The 17,751-nt window shown below is 38.7% G+C and overlaps 1 protein-coding gene across 8 annotated transcripts in view; it reads right to left on the bottom strand.

Moving 5' to 3' along the window:
* Positions 1–257: 257 nt before the first annotated feature.
* fry (microtubule binding protein furry) overlaps positions 258–17,751 on the bottom strand; it is a 120,802-nt gene continuing 103,308 nt past the window's right edge. For all 8 annotated transcript variants that reach the window (XM_074093328.1, XM_074093321.1, XM_074093345.1 and 5 more), the window contains 9 exons: positions 16,735–16,905; positions 16,209–16,334; positions 14,321–14,468; positions 12,784–12,932; positions 11,617–11,853; positions 9,642–9,779; positions 5,247–5,428; positions 2,426–2,556; positions 258–745 (listed from right to left, as the gene is read on the bottom strand). In XM_074093328.1, coding sequence (XP_073949429.1) covers positions 636–745; positions 2,426–2,556; positions 5,247–5,428; positions 9,642–9,779; positions 11,617–11,853; positions 12,784–12,932; positions 14,321–14,468; positions 16,209–16,334; positions 16,735–16,905 — 1,392 coding nt within the window. In that variant the 3' untranslated portion in view covers positions 258–635. The remainder of the gene's footprint in view (positions 746–2,425; positions 2,557–5,246; positions 5,429–9,641; positions 9,780–11,616; positions 11,854–12,783; positions 12,933–14,320; positions 14,469–16,208; positions 16,335–16,734; positions 16,906–17,751) is intronic.

Below are 17,751 nucleotides of genomic sequence, written 5' to 3'. Positions count from 1 at the left end.
ATAAAAAATACGTTTTCTACAATAACAAACTAGGTATCACTTGAGTCCTTATTACTTTAGATACATTTTAGTATTGCCGCTACTCCGATTTTTTAGATTAGTGTGGGTCATGTTCTTAAACGTCTACACATACATGAGACATGACATGATTTAGTCAAGGGTTTCTCAAATTTATGGCTCCCTGTTAAAGTTTTTAGATTACAGCGAACGGCTACCTTCCCACCCCCAAAGAAAATAATAAAATTGGCTGTTAACCCACCATTACGCAAATCTTGTCGCGAACTTACTTTACTTAACTTGTCCTTTACTCCACTTTGAGGAACCCTGATTTAGTCAATTTGAAAAGATTGTCTACATGACATGTTTCGCCATGGAAGTCTAACAAATTTGATTGATCATTATCATAATTTTGGTTAGCTTTCATCATATAATATAGTCGATCCGAGCTTTGCATTTTTTGTTCCCTAAGTTCAAAATAATGAAAAAAAGTGATATTAAATTATTAACTCTGTTGATGAAACAGCTGGAATATAGTTTAGGTGTTTTATTAGATCATAAGGGTGCTATTACATCTAAGAGGACTTTGGTAGCGGGGGCGAGGGCGAGGGCGAGGGCGAAGGCGAGGCGGGGAAGCGTCAGGCGAAGTCCGGCCGTTGCAGCGCCACGGACACCTTGTACAGGCTCTCCATCATGAAGGACAGGTTCTGCGACAGCTCGTTCACGGGCCGCGTGATGGCCACCATGTCTGATAATCAACAAATCATTTCACACGCATTGCCAAATGTACCTACTGTGTTTTAATAAATGTTTTAGTTATGAAGTCTTAAGTGGAGCGGTAGTCTGATTAAACCATTGAGGGTCTGTTTCACCACTTGTCGCCTAACTTTAAGTGTCAGATAAAAGTAATTCGGACAAAACAAACAAAGACGGCATTACTGATATCCGTCACTTAAAGTTAGTCGACAAGTGGTGAAACAGGCCCTTAAACTAACTTTTTAGATGGTTATGTACTCTTATAATCTAGGAAAATTAATCACGTACCAGGGCGGAACCTTTTCATAACCAATTTCGCTATGATTTCTTTAGTAGATGTAAGGGATGTCAACATGACATTAGTAGCACAAAGGTCTAGTACGTGATTCGGTTTCATTGACTGTACGTAGATCAAACATTGTATTCGACTTAACCCTTATCATGGCAGAAGGAGATTTATAGGCCATTGCAATGGTAATTGATTATTTCCAACAGTAGATAGTGCCTTTTTAGGGTTCCGTAGTAACCTAGGAACCCTTATAGTTTCGCCATGGCTGGCCGTCTGTCTGCCTGTCTGTCTGTCCGTCCGCGGCTAAGCTCAGAGAACGTTAGTACTAGAAAGCTGTTATTTGGTATGAATGAATATACACCTATCAGTCACGCCAACAAAGTGGTAGAATAAAAAGAAAAAACTACTAAACTAACTTTTTTTAGGGTACCCATAGACGTGTTGGGGGTGTTTTTTTTTTGACTAACCCTATAGTGTGGGGTATCGTTGGATAGGTCTTTCAAACCCATTGGGGGCTGGTAAGACGATTTTTTCTATACAGTGATCTGTTTGCGAAATTTAAAGTGCTAATTTTCATTAAAATCGAGCGTCCACCCTCTAAAATCTAAACTGTTGGGTGGAAAAAAAACAAAAATTCAGAATGGTAGGTACTAGTAAATATATCAAATTTACAAGGAAAATTATAGCGGCTAAGATTGCTTGAGAATTTATTAGTAGTTTAAGAGTAAAACTAAATAGTACATTGTGTCTTAAGGGCGGTAAACAAGGAATTACAAACGAGAGTCTATTAGAAGCCCGAAGTCGAAGTTTGAGGGCTTTAATGAGTCGATGTTCGAAATTCTAGTACCGCCCGTGCGACATACAATGTTTTTCATCACATTTGCGAGTAAAATTGTATATTTGTAAAAGAAAAACTAATATTTTTTCAATAATTGCCGATACCGCTGACTACGCTCTTGGCAGCGCCAGCTCCGCGCCCCCCTTCCCCCACAGCATGTACATGTGCCCGACGTGCGCGCGCCGCGCTCCTGCATGCCATGCAGTAACAAACTCATTTACCGACCTTGGGCTTCATGACAAGAAAATTAGTACGCGCAATGACTCATTTACCGACCATTGGTTTCATGACAAGCACATTAAGGCCGAGGGTTTTATTTGGGGGGTTGCAAGCAAGGTAGTCTGCATATTACGACACTGTTTACGAGCAAGTGTGATGAAAAGGTATAAAACATACCTAAACTTGGAAGATTCCGTAGACAATACGAAATCCTCAGAAAAATATGACTTGATTATTTCGTAATGGCTACGGAATACTATCTCGGGCGTGTCCGACACGCTTTTGGCCGGTTTTAGAATTATTAAAGATAGCATATGGTGCGTTACCAGGGTGCTTGTGCGCGAGTCCCTTGCAGTAGACGTGAAGCAGGCTGGTGGCGTCGTCCTCGGGCAGCTCGCCGCGCTCCAGGATGCGCTCCGCGTTGCGCTCGCGCACCATCGCCAGCGCCGCGCCCCATCTGCACACGAACCATACAGAACGGCTCAACTAATGTAGACCTACTCTTACACTCACACATCACACTTCTATGTATTAATGTGCCAAAGGAAGCTTTCCAAAATTGCGGAATTTGTAATACAGGAAAATTTCCGAAACTTCTTACAATGTTGTATGGGGATTCAAACTTTCCATTTCTTAAATTTAAAATTTCCTATATTATCTTGAGTTTCCAGAAATTTCCGAGAGTTTTTTTGGGAACTTTCCGCACATCTGCACTTCTATGGTGTTATGCGGAGCTGCAAACACGATGCGTTCGTTCTCAAGGATCTGCAGTGGTGAAAATTGATTACGTATTTACGAGCAAATATATCTGCGGCTGTCAATAACCAATAACATAGTATGAAAAAAATTACAGCGTCGCAAATAGGTACAAATGGACTTTTTATCTTCTCGAATCACACTAATATAATAAATGCGGAAGTTTTTAAGCCTGTTTGTTTGTTACTTCATCTTGTCTAAACCGCTGAACTGATTTAGACAAAAATTCGGTAAGTATACAGATAGTTTGAGTCCCGGGGAAGGTCATAAGATAGTTTTTATCCCAGAAAATTGCATAGTACCCGCGGGTTAGTAAAAACCGAAATTTACGCGGTCGGAGTCGCGGGTAACGGCTAGTACAGTCAGCGTCATAAAGTACGTAGCAGTCAAAATCACCAAATACTTGGAATCATCCAAAGAGTATTAACATTGACCCAATCAAAGCGATCAAATTGCTCAGGACATCCATCATGTACAAATAAATCAGAGCACGCAGATCACCATTGGTAGCGTAGCAGCCATAATATCCAAAAGTATGGGACACACTAGAAAACTGAGCTTTATTTGAAAGGTTTACGGTTTAATCTCGAGTAGAGTGCGAAATAAATTAACACGTCATAAGATTCGACTTTTTGTTTTTGACAATCACCGAAAAGAGTACTAACTTGTCAGTGATCGTTCCGTCTCTTTCATTTGGAGCATGACGGCTATTTTCACATTTTTATTTACATTGTCAGAATTCCGGATTAACGGATTTCCTTTTAAATATGGCTTGAATTGGCCAGTATAATTACATTATAAAAGAGTTTTTAATTAATTAAAAAGGTAATGACATGTGCATTTTGCACCAAGAGACTGAAAATGGAACACGGTTCACATTGTATTAAGAGGACTAGCTAGTCCAGTCTAGCTGGATCATTCGGTATGTAATAAAGTCAATTTTCCTGTGGTGTCCCATACTTTTGGATACTTTGGCTGCTACGGTACTAATGTGGCTTGAATGTTATGGCGACGTGCGTGCTCCGGTATATTTGTACACGATGGATGTTTCGAACAATTTGACCGCTTGGACTGAGTCACTGGTAATGACAATTTTGTATGTTTTCAAGTATTTGGTGATCTTGACTGCTACGTACTATATGACGCTGACTGTACCATATATATTTGTGAACAGCGTAAATAGAGTCAGTAAATGAAACGTGATGTTAATATTGACTAGTGATCGGTATCAACGTGCACTTTTCGTAGCAAAGGGTATGGTTGTCAGAAAAACAAACACATTTGAATATTCACTTTTGTTCTTAACTATTAAATAAATACTTACCTTCTGAGGATGATATAATACTATTCTGGAAAAAACTAACTTACTCCGTAGTACACAAACGCCAATCCCGTCACTCTCAATGATACTTTTAAAATCATTTATCATTAATAATCTGGAAGACGAAAAATATCCAACACCGAAAAGTCTCAATTTAGTGCTGGACTTATTTGATGTAATAATTACAAATTAATTTATTCACACAAACGTATGGGATAGGGAAATCTTGGTCACATATAGATAGTTTATCTTAAACATAGTTTATTTTATTCAATCGAAGACATGAAATTTTACTCAATCAACGATTTAATCTATTGTATTTCAGCTGTTTAATTTTAGTGTGTTTATTCGTAGGTACTTATATTTACTGTGGAGTCCATTACAATCATTTGAATAAATTTAAATGATTATATAATTGGATGAGACATACGAATATATCCGTATGCGTTATAATTTGTGTATTCTGTTGTTTTTGCTACAAGTTAACTGCTACACATGAGTATCGTTAATAATATTTGTTTCACTAGAGCCAACGTCAGTCGTCAGTGTCGTCAGCCCAGTGCGCCCGCATACCTCTAACTATAGCTCTTTACGGTACAAAACCTTTTTCGCTCTAATATAGGTATGTATGTATGTAAACTCTTTATGGTACAAAATAAAAGACACAAAATCCAATCAACAAAGGCATACTTGTACAAAGGCGGACTTAAAACAATCGCGGATTTAAAAACAATATATACGTCCAATGACAATACATATTTGACATTAAATATTAAATATTTGAATTACCTTCCTGTGACTTCTGTTAATGTAGGTAGAAAGGTCATTTAGTTAGTTATTTAAAATGTGTTTTTTTCTAATCGACGTGAACGACTGACATCCGAATCTATTGAACAAATTTTAGTTGTTTATTCAGTATAATTTGGATAAATGATTATAATATAAATATGAATATAAAGCTTATAATTTGTGAAATACATATATATGTTTAAAACACTTGTGTATTTGGTTTTTTGTCAACCATACTTTGCTACAAAAGGTGCACGTTGATAACGATCAATAATATTGACCTCTGCCGCTGTATGAGATGCAGCAGTCTTGCGTCGTCGTGTGCGGGCGAGTGCGGGTGTCCGTGCTCGCTCCACGCGTCCGGCGTCGCGCCCGCGCCCGCGCCCGCTCCCGCTCCCGCTACCGCCGCTCCCGCCATCAGCGCTGCGCGAACCGCACACACAGCATTGCTCATCTCCACACCCTACAATATACAATGCCATATTACGAAATGGATTCATAAAAGTAGCTAAGTTCCTGAAGGGTCAATCAACTTTTTAGAGTAGGTAGCTGGTTGCCATGGTTACGTCTCCTGGGTCACTTCTGAAGTATTACCTTATGGGGTACAAATCCACTAAAAGTTAGGAGTTTTGACAGTTTAAGGCAATTCTTTCATGGCTCATCATAATCGTCTGACGCGAGAAACGGCGCCATCTATGTGTTTGAAGTGTATTAGCGGTATTTACTTATTTACTAACATAGTTAGTTTATTAAGATCTTACTAGATGGCGTTGGCGCTGACCTTAATTTTTTTTATATTCATGTTTGAAATTTGATATTTCGCTGCCGTAGTAAGTAAATTATGTCCCTGCCTGGGTGGCTTGACTTGTCGTAAGAGAAGGAGAATATTATTATTCGCATTACTATCGTTGGTGTGATGGTGTGTGAAGTTGAAGTTCCCAATCCGCACTGGGCCCGCGTGGGAACTACGGCCCAAGCCCTCTCATTCTGAGAGGAGGCCTGTGACCAGCAGTGGGACGTGTATCTATAGGCTGGGATGCTGATGATAATGAAATTCTTTATTTACGAAGACCCATGTTGCGAATTAGTGTCAACTTTAGTAATCTCCAAATCTAGCAGTAAATTTACAAAAACACAAACTCAATATTATCGCCTGGTGGGATTTGAACATGTGACATACGAACGAAGAACGAAGTTCACAACTACTTGCCCATATTACTGTTATCTTAAGCGATGAAAATCGGATCTATATCGGGTCGTCTTAATATTAATCGGTAAGTCATGCGTGTTTAACGAAACTTAAAGAGGGTAGACTGAAGATCTTCAAACTACCAGGCTAAGTTTTTATTACAAAGATTTTGCTACTTGTTCAGCTGCTTGCAACATCGTTGATCGTCTCTTTCAAGTTGAATCTGCTTATTATCGTAATTATTCTTTAAAATGAGTTCTCATCGCAATATTGAAATGGTTAAAAGTTGAAGAAGGAAAAAATGACAGAAATTTCTAGAGAAGTTGGAGTTAATGTGAGTTTTTTTTTGTTTACGTTCATCCTACCAACTTCTTCAATAAAATGATATCTACGTTATATTATTTTATGTTTATTTATATTGTTACAGATAAAAACAGTTATATTATGGGCACGACGATATCAAGACGAAGGATCTTTGCTGTATCGTCAAAGATCGGGTAGACCACGACTCACAGATACGCCGCAGCGCCAGCTATGATGTTGCCCACTGTTAGAATTGTCTATCCAGAAGAACAAGTGCCGTGCATAACGTTCGTGCAAGATAACTGCCCAATACACCGGTCGCGTGTTTGATCAACACAAAAATAATATTAAAGTCGTTCCTTGGCCTGCCAGATCACCGGATTTAAATCCCATTGAAAATTTATGGGGTGTTATAACCATGTCCAACGTTGGGATAACCAAAATAAGCGAACTCCGGGAACGTTAGAAGCCCACTGTGTAAAAATAAGGGACAGTATTTGCGGCTCTAATATGTGTGGAAATCTAGTTGCATCGATGTGATTCTTTTTGCAAGCAGTTATCGACAATCATGGTGGTTACACCAGTTATTAAAATAAAATTGATAGTTACGTGTAGACCGGGTTATATACTGAAACAATTATGTTATAATAAAATATACTTATAAGATGCGGATATTTTCAGGGTTTGTAATTAATAACCTAAGAATCAATTATACACATAAATTATTTAAGTATTGTGTGGTAATATTTTTTTGCTTCATACAAAAATACCATTCCGTCCAAAAATAATCATCCTCGCATTAACATTGCTTAATTTAATTTAATTGAAACCAATTAACGACGATGCAAATAATCGATCCTCAAAATATCCGCATCTGATTTTCTAGCACACTGTATTATATAAACCAAAATATTTATCTTTATTTATGATCCTGTAGGTATCACTTTGTAATGAAAAGTAATTATTTTATTATTATGAACAAAACATTTAAATATACCTTGATAGTTTTGTTTACTTATGTGAGATAAGTGTGAAAGTTCAATATATGATTGTAACGCGTTCGAGTCTTATGATAACCCGGCCTCAGATATAATACTTTCAAATACTATTTTTTTATTGTGGTTCAGCTTCAATCCTCTTTCCAGAATCGGAAATGAATACTTAAGCTAATACCTCAATAAAATGTTAAGATACAACTTTTAGTCAGGTGCTAATTAAATAACTGAAAACCTCACACGACACCCAGAAAATATATTTTCATTTTATTTAAAGTTAGTTGTTTGCGTTTATTTTCGAATACCTTCATTATTTCCTAAAATAATTGTACGTTTTACTTATATATGTACTCTGTGGTTTTACGTAACCAGTAATTCTACTTCATTTCTAACTTTACAGTCGTAATTTTTAATGCCAGATTTAGAAGAAAGCCAAACTGACGCAAAACGGCCAGTATTAAATTATCTAAGGGGCATGAAACATCCCTAAAACATTCAATTGGCATATGCATTCGTAATAATTTAGACTGGGCACAATAAAAAAAGGATTTATAAACTCAAACACAACCTAATTTAAAACATAGTGTAATCGATTCTACTCTGGATTCTGAGCAAACTACTTTCTGGTTTTCAGTTATTTAATTAATATATAGCATAACATTAACAACTGCGTCAATATTTAATAAATAGAAATATTGTTTTAGGAATAAACATTTTATGTTTTAAACTTAAAAAGTGTATTATTTCTGTTGCAACGTTATCCTTTTTTCAGAGTATTTTTTTTAATTTCCATATCAGTTATCTACAAAATTAAAATAGAAACTTATAAATAAAAAATAAACAAAAAAACAATTCTGATATGTAGGATACGAACTCATGATCATTATTATCTAAGCAGCCGCTCAACTCAGCTATCAGCACATTACTGTTACGGGCATAAAATATCGATCATATCATAATAACTCTTCAACAGCGCCATCTAGTTCATTTCTTGTGAACACCTAACAAAATCGCCAACGCTCGTGTTCAAACGATTATAGAACGTAAGGTGTCCATCCATTTATGCAGGCCATTGTACATTGAATAAATTTTTCTAAGTAAGTCTGTCAGTGATGTCTCCTGGGTCACGGGACAATATAACAACACTATAAAGTTGATTTACCCTGAAATTAAGTACAGTCACCAGCACCAATATCTGACATAACAAGCGTGCATAAATATCTGATACAACTCTATTTCTAGGTCCGGAAGGACGTGTCAGATATTTTTACGCGCGGGATACATTTTACGAGGCCCTATGAAGACTCATCAGGTACATAATGATAGTCTTTTAAAAGACCAATATTAAAACAAGAAACATGCGACACGCGGGGCCCCGTCACGCTGCGAGGCCGTAGGCGGTGACCCACGTCACCCACACATTGCACCGCCTCTGATCACTTTAATCATATAAAGGAATTGGGATCCATTTTTCCTTAAATACGTGCTAGCTAACAATTATCTTTTATCTCATTAATTACTGCTAGGAAACACTAAGCTAAAGTTAATTAACTGAGTTGGTAGGGTCTCCAGTCTGTAGCTACAGGCTACAGGGTTACGTACTCGGTTGTCGCGCGCGGCGTGGTAGCTAACATGTTATCTATCGACTAAACTGTCCAAAGCTTGTCGCTAATGTTGTTATAATGTTGTTGTTGTGTTGTAATGTTGTTTTTTTAATGTATGATGACCAGATGGTCTCAAAGGAAGACCAGCGCCGTTCGCAAGACCGGCAGATTGCTGATTTGAGACCATTTCGTGACATGCATAACTTATTTTATTTTTTTCTCTTTTTTATTTATTTTATCCATTGTTCTCATGTTTGCCACGAATAGATATTTTCTTTCTTTTCTTTTCTTTTTTCTTTATTAAGTACTTTTGAGACGCCGGAAACCAAAACAAAAGTATACTTATTTCATTTATAACTGTTAGGAAATACTAGGCTATAATTAATTAACAGGATTGGTACGGTCTCCAGTACAGTCAAGGAAACTGAATCACGTACCAGGATGGAACTTTTTCATAACCAATTTCGCTATGATTTCTGAATAAATGTATAGGATGCCAACATGACATTAGTGGCAAAAATCATACCCTGGTACGCGATTCAGTTTCCTCGCCTGTAGGCGGCTACAGGCTCTGGGGAAACGTACCCGGTTGTCGAGCGCGGCGTGGTAGACGGCGACCACCATCTTGTTGTTCGTCTCGAGTAGCAGCAGCAGCTGGAACACCAGCTTGTACAGGCAGCGTACCACGTCCTCGCGCGCCGCGCCGCGCCACGCCTCCATCGTCTGCGGCGCGATGGTCACCGGTGTAAGTCTCATTGGTATCACAAAATTTTACTCTAAACTGCATTTTGAGATTACAACATGCACTTTTTTCAGCAGCAGCGCAGTTTTCATCCCTTATAAATATAGATGGCACCACTTTTTCAAACTACATGACGTACACTTGAAACATTTAGGTAATTAACTAAATGTAAACAAACTTCAGCTGCCAGATTTGGTACATTCAGGATTTTAAACATTTTACTTATCCATCACTGTAATACAAACTAGACTAGCGTATTTTATTTCAATACAGAAATGTAAATGTTTAGATAGTTAAATGGGGGAATTTCAATATTTATGACACCAATTGTCGTTGTTTTGTTTACATTTAGTTAAATACCTATCCAAACCAAACCAATTATAGATACTTAATCACAAAAAAAGCATAATTGCTAATGTTTTTGTGTTATTTTTTTAGTTGTTCTAGTCATATCGTAAACTAATATATAATAACTAGCTTTTACCCGCGGCTTCGCTCGCGTTAAATTTGGAGTAACATACATTTACTTTCTGCGATCCATGTTTCGTTTTTTGATTAATTTTTCGGAGGATTACATGAAAATAAAAATACAGACAGATTTTCTTTTAGACAGTGGTGCAAATTTTGTAATAGAAAAATCAACCTACATACGTATGTAATTAATTATGATTCTTACCAACTTTGAAACCCTGCTTCGCTGGTTCAGGGTTGGAATTTTAGAAAACTTTAAAGTTCCTACTACGCGTTTCTTTTGCCCGCGACTTCATACACGATATAGGATTATATCCCGAGAAATTGTAAAGTTCCCACGGGACATGAATTACTGTTATGATCTATTTTAAAATTCTTAATTGTCGATTAGAGAAACATTATAGCTTTCTATTATTGAAATAATTTTGAAAATCTGCCTCAAATTTTAAACTTATTTTTATTCTGCGGAAAATTTGCATTTTTTTTAAAGTACTCTAATGTCAATCAAGGATAGTGAATCTTTCTATTGATAAAAGATTTTTTTAATCAGCTCGGTAGTTTCAGAGATTACCCCCAACAAACAAAGAAACAAACAAAGTTGAGATATTTTCCTATACCATGAGATTTTCTAAAAATCTTTCCCTAGTGCACCTCTGTATTACTTAGATCCATCTATGCCAAATTTCACACCGTAGCATGCTAAACGGTTGTGTTGCTCTGAATATGAGCTCTGGTTGAGTTCGAAACGCGTCAGTGTAAAGTGGTGGTGGTGATAGATGGATTTGAGTGATTTTTGTGTGTTCTAACAATGTGGAAGTGGAGGAACTGGATGAACACACATTGCATGGGCACAAAAGTAGCTATCATAAGTCGCGGGTGAGCAAAGTAATTGTGTCAGCTCGTTGAACGTATATGTAAAATTTCGTATCAATGCTATCAGCCTTTGAGGAGTTCCGTCATCAGCAGACGACGCTGATTGCAGCATCAGGCGGTGTATATCATTTAAACGCATTGTCATTGAAATTTAACAATCACGTAAAGTCTTTTGCGTGTGCCATCAACTTTTGAGGAGTTCCCTTCTACGGAGACGATCCTCGCCAGGATGAGCAGGATTTCACTGCTAAGTAATTGTTACCAGATTTACATCAATTTGCCAAATCTCCAGTCCCCAGTTTTATTGGTTTAGCTTATGCGTTTTCTGATTCAGTTGGTATATAAAATCCTCTTTATTCGTTTTATCCCGTGGGATATTCGGAAAATCTTTGAAACATTTTTTACCTATTAGTATATCACTTGTTCGCATTAAGATGTAAGACGGTTTTAGTTAAGAGTAGTAATCGCGGTTACCTCCAACGCGTGCTCGCGCCTATCGAAGTATGTCTCGAGGTGTTCGTTGATCTCTAGCGCAGCGAAGCGCACGGCGTCACGCACGCGCGGCGCGTCGGCGGCGGCGGCGCCGGCCCACAGCAGCGGCGGCTCGTCGGCGCGCAGCCGCTCCACCACCGCGCCCAGCTCCGGCGCGCCGCCCCAGCCGCCCGCCGCGCCCCACTCGCCGCACACCGACACCGTCTTGCACGTCACCTCCTGCACACAACAACGCACGACGCAACTCAGATACAAGACTATACCGCTGGTGTTGTAGATGTTTATGGCCGGTGGTGATATCTTACCATCAGGAGACCCACTTGCTCGTTTGCCATCCAGTTGAATAAAAAAAAAAGATGTCGCGATGGATATCCGATCCGTCATTAAAATGCATTCTGATGGTTTTTAATATTACATTTCTTACTTCATAAATATTCTCATTCGTCAATACACGTTAGTACACGGTCAGTAAATACCACAAATTATGTGATAAACATAAGTAGGAAGACTACAATATTTATTGACTGTCTAGCCTTCCTCATACTCGTACTTTCAGGTTCGATGGACCACGATTCCACCTGTCCTGCTATTAACTGCTGCTATGTCCTGTTATTAATTTGAAAGGCCCTGTAGCGTACAGAAATTTCTGTAGGCTACAGTGCTGGCTCGTGCTGGCTGACGTACCGACTTCAAACTGCTAGAAAATTATTTTCATTGTTTTTTGGAGTTGGTTGTGATTCGGAATTCGTTAAACAATACGGCCTCATGTCAGATCTTGATCAAATTTAAATGAGACATGAGAAGCACCAGCTTTCCAATAAAAAATAATCATCAAGATCGGTACACCTGGAAAAAAGATAATAACTTAAAATAACACGAAAAAATACAATCGAAGTCTATTACTTTTTTTCTAATAGAAGCTATGACCAATAATCGTTTAGATTTCAATGTGTATAAATTGTACAAGCAATATGATTTCCACTGAACTCGAATACAGTTCATTGTCCGATATTTTGAGCACCTCACCTCAACCGCTCCCAAACATTTGCTGCCGACTGCAGAATCATGGACTCATGACGTTTCCTCAAGTGTGTGTGTGTGTGTGTGTGTGTGTGTGTGTGTGTGTGTGTGTGTGTGTGTGTGTGTTACCTTGAGCACGGTGTGCAGGCGGTGCAGCAGCGCCAGGGGCGGCATGTGCGCGGCGTGCCGCAGCAGCGCGGCCACGGAGGCGCGCCACGCGTCACGCAGCGCCGCGCCGCCCGGCGCGCCCGGCACCGGCGTCACGTCGCCGCGGTCACCTGACGCGCCAACAACAAACCATTACTATCGCTTATACACTTGTCTTGACAATTAGCCTATTTGACATTCTCTTCTTTGTCGATTTCTTCATTGGTGTCAAGTCTGAAGGTATGATGGCTCGTTGCACTATGCTTGATATTACCCGATACATTGTGTATAGCAATACTGAACTGTGACCTAAACGGATCCAGCTTTTATAGCAAGGGTCGCATGCTCAATTTATATTTATTTTTGAACATTAATCAAATTAAAACAAAACTCCTATTTTGTCATAGAAATATATCATTTTATTAATAGTCCTAAACCCAGCCCAGGGCCCTGAGGGGAAGGGGATCCACTCATGACTGTGACCTCAGTTGTTTGACTATTTGTTAATTTCGAAGCAAGGGTGTCGCCAGTCGATGGCCCAGGGGAAAGGAGGGGGGGGGAGGGGCAAGTCGATATGGAGAATGACAAAAGTATGAATCATAGATAAAGTCGAGAGCACATGAAGCTTTTCACTTGTAGTAGTTGTAGTACTACAAGCCTTTTACATCTACGGTGATACAACGGTACAGAGTCGGTTGCTTTACATTTGGCAAAACTTTTAGAATCTCTACGGGGGGCAGCTGCCCCTCCCTGCCCCCCCTGGCATTGTTTTGTATGAAAAACTTATCAATTACGAAGAATTGTAGCACTTATAAATAATGTAGTATAGCGACCAGAAAGCAGAATTTACAGTTACTTAGAAACTAATCAGGATTTTCGGGTTATACTTGAAGTATATCTATCACACCTGTCTTGGAACTGTTCGGTATCAATAACTGTGACTATCAGAAAGCGGAATTCTCAGAGAAAATTCAAAACGGGCTGGTGCATTTTATGTTTCCATAAACTTGAATCTCTTTCAACGTATGTGATAGTCGAGCTGTATAAAATTTATCCATAATATTATTCAACATCCCAAGAAGAAAAATAAATAATAATAAAAACCTGTAAACATACATACATATAATCACGCCTCTTTCCCGTAGGGGTAGGCAGAGACCACTTCTTTCCACTTGCTACGATCCTTACATACTTGTTTTGCTTCGTCCACTTTCATTATTCCCTTCATACATGCTCTTCGGTTTAGGGTACTCTTGACCTGACCTTTTTTCAAGACGTCCCTGATTTGGTCTCGAAACGTCCGCCTAGGTCTACCCCTTCCAACCCTTTCATTCACACTCGTCTCATACACTTTTTTCGTCAATCGTTCTTCATTCATTCTCTCGACATGGCCAAACCGACAAAACCGACAAACCTGTAAAGCACGTCAATTACTGACTACAAATCTTTGACATTGGCTAATGTCGTCGAAACCATAATACGAAAAAACGAGTACTGTAAGGTGTGTAAGTGCGGGTACCGTCGGGCTCGCCGCTGGAGGCGCTGGAGAAGCTGTGTGCGCGCGGGCGCAGCGCCAGCTCGTGGCCGGCGCTGACGTCGCCGTCGCCGCCGCGCGCCGCGCCCTCCTCCCAGCCGCCCTCCTCGTCCGAGGAGTCCTCGTGCCCGCTCTGACGACAAATAAATCTTCATTAGCATATCAAACACCCTTGTATACCACGAGAGATATCTCTCTCTAGGCAGATGTTACGGTGGAGGCCTTAGTTCAATAGCGGACGTTCTACGGCTGATATGATGATTTTGATCATTACCAAACAAAGATTTTGAATCCCGACGGAAACATGTAATTGTACTGAATTTCAAGCTATATTTTGTTTATTTATATCAATTTAATAATATTCGATTAATCCACTTCGTGACTTTAATATGCGTTGACTGACATATATGTATATTTATATGTTTATTATCGATCACTTATTATTAAAACACGATAATACAATTGTTACTAAAAGAAACATCGATCCAATACGTATCTCAAGACGCCTCTCGTTTTGTTGTTACCCGTTCAATCTAAGTATATCGAAATATTATTTATGCTTGTCATCAGCATAGCTCTACAAATCGATACCTTGGGCCTCGAAGGGCGTAAAGCACAAAACACAACTTTACAGGAGAAGCAAAAAACTGGCAAAATAAATAAAATAATTATAGTTTTGTTGTTTCTAATGTTACATAAAAGTCTTTAATTGACGAAGAGCTTAGAATTTCTTGTAGTTTTTGTTACTCCAATTGGATGCAAACTGTATAGTTAGAGAGCTATACGCCCTGGTAAAAACACAAGGATTGAAACAGATGTACTTTAAGACTTAGTAAACTTGGCTTATTTTGGTTCACAGGGGTGTAAAGGTAACATTATCACAAATTTTGCTTTCAATGGGTCGTATAGTAAAGTTCAACTTCTTCTTATGGCAATAAATTAAGCCATTTCAGAGAGTAAAAAAATCGTATTATTCCATACTTTTGATTATATTAGGCTGCAGTCTTAAGAAATCAAAATAAACGGTGAAATATTTGGTGGTCGTAAAGGACACTTAAATAAATTACAGCTTTTACGCCGTATGTCTTAAATTTTTTTCGAGGCAATAAAGGGAGTGTAAAAATATGGGTCGGTTTAATATCGGTGTTATTTAACATACTTTATACTTACTGCACTTTTAAAAATAATTGTGAAAAGGACATTTTTGAACGTATTTCCTTGCATGGATTATACAGATCGATAGAGAAAAAAAACTGTATAAGAGCCATAGAGAGTGCCTTTACGCCCAGATGTCTTACGCCCTTTGAGCCCCAAGGTATCGAAATAGATTCCGATTCCTATAATGTGTCCAGAAAAGTAAAGAATACGAACAGCGTTAAAGTTATGATTGAGTTTCTATACCACAAACGTAAAAGCATAAAAACTTGTTGCGTTTATGATAGTAATAGCGTCTTGTTAAGTATTTAGGAGCCTGTCATACTCGAAAATTGGATATTTAGTCGAAAATCATACTGCCTACGTATGACAGGATCAGGATCACACACCAAACACTGCTATAAGAGAAAAGAGAGCTGGGCCCTGTTTCTCAAAGCTTAATCCTAATTTATTAGTGTTCTGTCTCGTAAATTGAATGAAAAAATGACACAAAATACTAATATTATTCTAGACAAATATTTTATGCTTCTAGAATCTGGGCCCAGGTGGTACCATCAGCCAAAGATGTGATCTACTACCCTAAAGTTGATAAGCGTTTGCATGTCACAAAACAATAATGCCAATAGACGTGTCTGTCGACTTTAGCGACATATTCATTCGATAGGAACTTGTTTAAAAATTGATAGACAACTTATTTGGCTGATGATACGAGTGTTACCAGCTTGGGCGGGTCGGGCACCCGCGGCGGTTGCGGCGGGCTGCGCTCGGCCGCGCCGCCGTCATCACGCTCCTCGCTCAATAGACGCCGGCGCACGCCCCAGTTGAAGTTGTCCGAACTCTCGCCCTAAGGAAGACAATGCATTACTTGTTAAATAAAAAAAACTAAATATTATGCATAGGTACAGTCACCTGCATTAATAACTGCCACAGCGAAACGCGTAAAAATATCTGAAAAGTCCTACCCAGCCCCAGAAATAGAGTCGTATCAGATATTTATGCATGCTCTGTTGTGTCAGATATCGGTGCTGATGACTCGATGTTAATTTTCTGAACATCAATTACGTAATGATGCTCACACACATCAGTCAGTCGTACCTTTATTAAGCAATTTGCTAACTGAAATACATGCTAAATTAATTTACTCTCTAATGATATCAAATCATTACAACAATTCTGACGGTATGAGCAAATTATAGTATCTTAAAAAAGCAGTACATTTCAGGCGATAATAATATGGTACTGACCTCGATGCTCTCGCTTTCGTATTCGAGGAAGTCAAAATCCTTAAAGACGCCGAAGTGGTCGGCGGGCGGCGCGCCGGAAGCCGGCTCGCCCGCCGCCCCCGACACCTCTTCTAACGAAGATGCCATTGAAGACTCCCGTTCTAGCAGCTCCGAACTTTGGCTGAATATCACCTGTGCATACACACACATACACCGTTACTACTCCACAAACGATACTGACAATTTATAAATATTGACAAAAGTTGCAATAAATTATTTTTCGTCTGACAGAGCTCTTGTGTTAGCATGTAAGAAAAGGCTTTAATTAGTTTAATTACTAAGGACAGATTTTTGTAAACATATAAGCTTTTATTCGCTGTTAATGAGGGCTATCGCGAATGAATTCGCCGCTAGAGGCGCTAGTGTAGCGTGAGGTCTCCGAAATGTCAAATCTCATAGTTTTTGGGTGAGCTACGCGGGTTTATTTATAATTAGAATTATTTTGTGAATATTTTGCAATATCTGAAATTGATTATGGCAAATATGCGTTCCGGGGCAATGAATGTCTGTGTTTTGAGACAGTTTTGTCTTTCGGAAACCTTTGTCCTCCCTTTTTTCCGAACAAAACGGGGACTTTGCAACACTGTGGCATGCTCGATATTTGTATGCTACGGTTTTAAGGTGTATTAAACATGATTTTAATCTAAACTTTGTTTTCACGCCCGTAATAACAGACTTTGAAAGCCATACTTAAAAACCTCACGCAACAGTGCGCCATCTAGTGAGACAAAAAACGATAGCCCTCATTATAATAAAGCGCTTTTCTGAGGGTTAGGGAAATCAACCCTTAAAATTGTAAATTAACCCTGAGTAAGTTATAATTTACCATTTTTTAAATAAGTGGTAAGAAGTTTTGCGTTTGATTATGGGTTAATATTATAAATTAACGCTTTTGTACTGTTGCATATTTCATTGGCAGGCTCCTTTCTACTGCAATATTTACCTGAGTTAAGTACCTGTTTTTGACTTAACACGTTA

Source organism: Choristoneura fumiferana, chromosome Z (assembly GCF_025370935.1).
Source record: "Choristoneura fumiferana chromosome Z, NRCan_CFum_1, whole genome shotgun sequence".
Taxonomy (NCBI): Eukaryota; Metazoa; Arthropoda; class Insecta; order Lepidoptera; family Tortricidae; genus Choristoneura; species Choristoneura fumiferana.
The sequence above is the reverse complement of the archived record's forward strand: the minus strand, read 5'-3'. Positions and strand labels throughout refer to the sequence as shown.